At 58.7% G+C, this 1,318-nt stretch overlaps 1 protein-coding gene across 1 annotated transcript in view; it reads left to right on the forward strand.

Moving 5' to 3' along the window:
* Positions 1-1,318, forward strand: part of R3HDM2 (R3H domain containing 2) — a gene marked incomplete at its 3' end in the record, with an annotated part of 20,180 nt that overhangs the window by 17,877 nt on the left and 985 nt on the right. The window contains exons 17-18 of the mRNA XM_009870573.1: positions 280-551; positions 918-1,072. Of these exons, the coding sequence (XP_009868875.1) occupies positions 280-551; positions 918-1,072 (427 nt within the window). The remainder of the gene's footprint in view (positions 1-279; positions 552-917; positions 1,073-1,318) is intronic.

A 1,318-nucleotide genomic window follows, 5' to 3' on the forward strand; every position in this document is an offset into this window, starting at 1 on the left:
CCTCTTTGCCGGACTTGCTGACCACAGAGCGCCTCTTGACTGTGCAAAGAGAAGTTGAAGCTTGGCCTGGCTGCCAAAGGCTGGTTTAGCCTTTTCCCTCCCTCTCAGCATGTAGCACGCCCTGGGGTGCTGCAAGGTGGATCTAAAGCCAGAAGCTTCCTTCGGGTCCTTTTACACCTGCCCTAAGGGAAGCCCCTTTCCCACTGTTCAGCAAGAGATGAGGTCGAAGCGGGATTTGAGCTCTCATATGTCAAGTCTCAGGCTGTCTCCTGGGGCCAGGTGGGAAGCTGCTCCATTTAAACCCTGTTCCGACAGGTTTACAGCCCATGATGTCCAACCAGCAGCAAACATACCAAGGTGTCATGGGAGTGCAGCAGGCGCAGCCCCCTGGGCTCCTCAGCAGCCAGAGGAACAGCGTGGGGGGCCAGATGCAGAGTGTGATGGGAGTGCAGCAGGCACAGCCCCCTGGACTTCTCAGCAGCCAGAGGAGCGGGATGGGCAACCAGATGCAGAGCCTGATGGTCCAGTACACTCCACTGCCTTCGTACCAGGTAGGCATCCAGTACACCCCACCGAGGGGCTGCTGGGGAGGGGGTGAGGACGTGCCCTGCGCCTGTGCCTGAGTGATGGAGCCAAAGACGGAGACTTATTGCCCCCGAGAAAACAACGCATGCTTGCCGGCTTGAGGAGGGCACATCCACGTTTGGCTGTTTGTGGGATGTGTCTTGAGGACCGACTGTGGCTGGTCCTTTTGCTATTGTGGGAAGGGATGTCCTTGCCTGAGCAAGATTGCTCTGGGTGACAGCATCTCTTCTGCCTCGTATGGACTCGCTGGTGGCTCTTTGGGGCCAGTTCTCCCTGCTCCTGCTCTGTGCTACCTGTCGTTCCACAGGGCTGCTTCTTTCCTCCCTGCACAGGTTCCTGTGGCCAACGAGTCCCAGAATGTGGTCCAGCAGTCCTTCCAGCAGCCAGTGCTTGTACCAGCCAGCCAGTCTGTTCAGGGGGGGCTTCAAGGGGGAGGGGTACCCATCTACTACAGCGTCATCCCAGCAGCCCAGCAGAATGGCACCAGGTAAAGCTTTTGCATCTCTGGCCTGTCTTGGGGAGAATTTGTTTGTGCTACCCCCCTGAAAAGGCGTAGCATCCTGCTCCTGCAGCTGGAGGGGGTGGCTGGGTGTCGTGGGTGCTGATCATCTCTTGAGCTTGCCCGCTCCTGGCTCCCTTAGTCAGCAGTTCCTGGGCAGGGCTGTCCTGCAGCCTGTGGAGCTCCCCCCAGAATTGTGTCTCAAGCCACCCCGAAGTGCTGCGGGAGCCAGTG

This window comes from Apaloderma vittatum, unplaced genomic scaffold (assembly GCF_000703405.1).
Source record: "Apaloderma vittatum isolate BGI_N311 unplaced genomic scaffold, ASM70340v1 scaffold26575, whole genome shotgun sequence".
In the NCBI taxonomy this organism is placed as follows: domain Eukaryota; kingdom Metazoa; phylum Chordata; class Aves; order Trogoniformes; family Trogonidae; genus Apaloderma; species Apaloderma vittatum.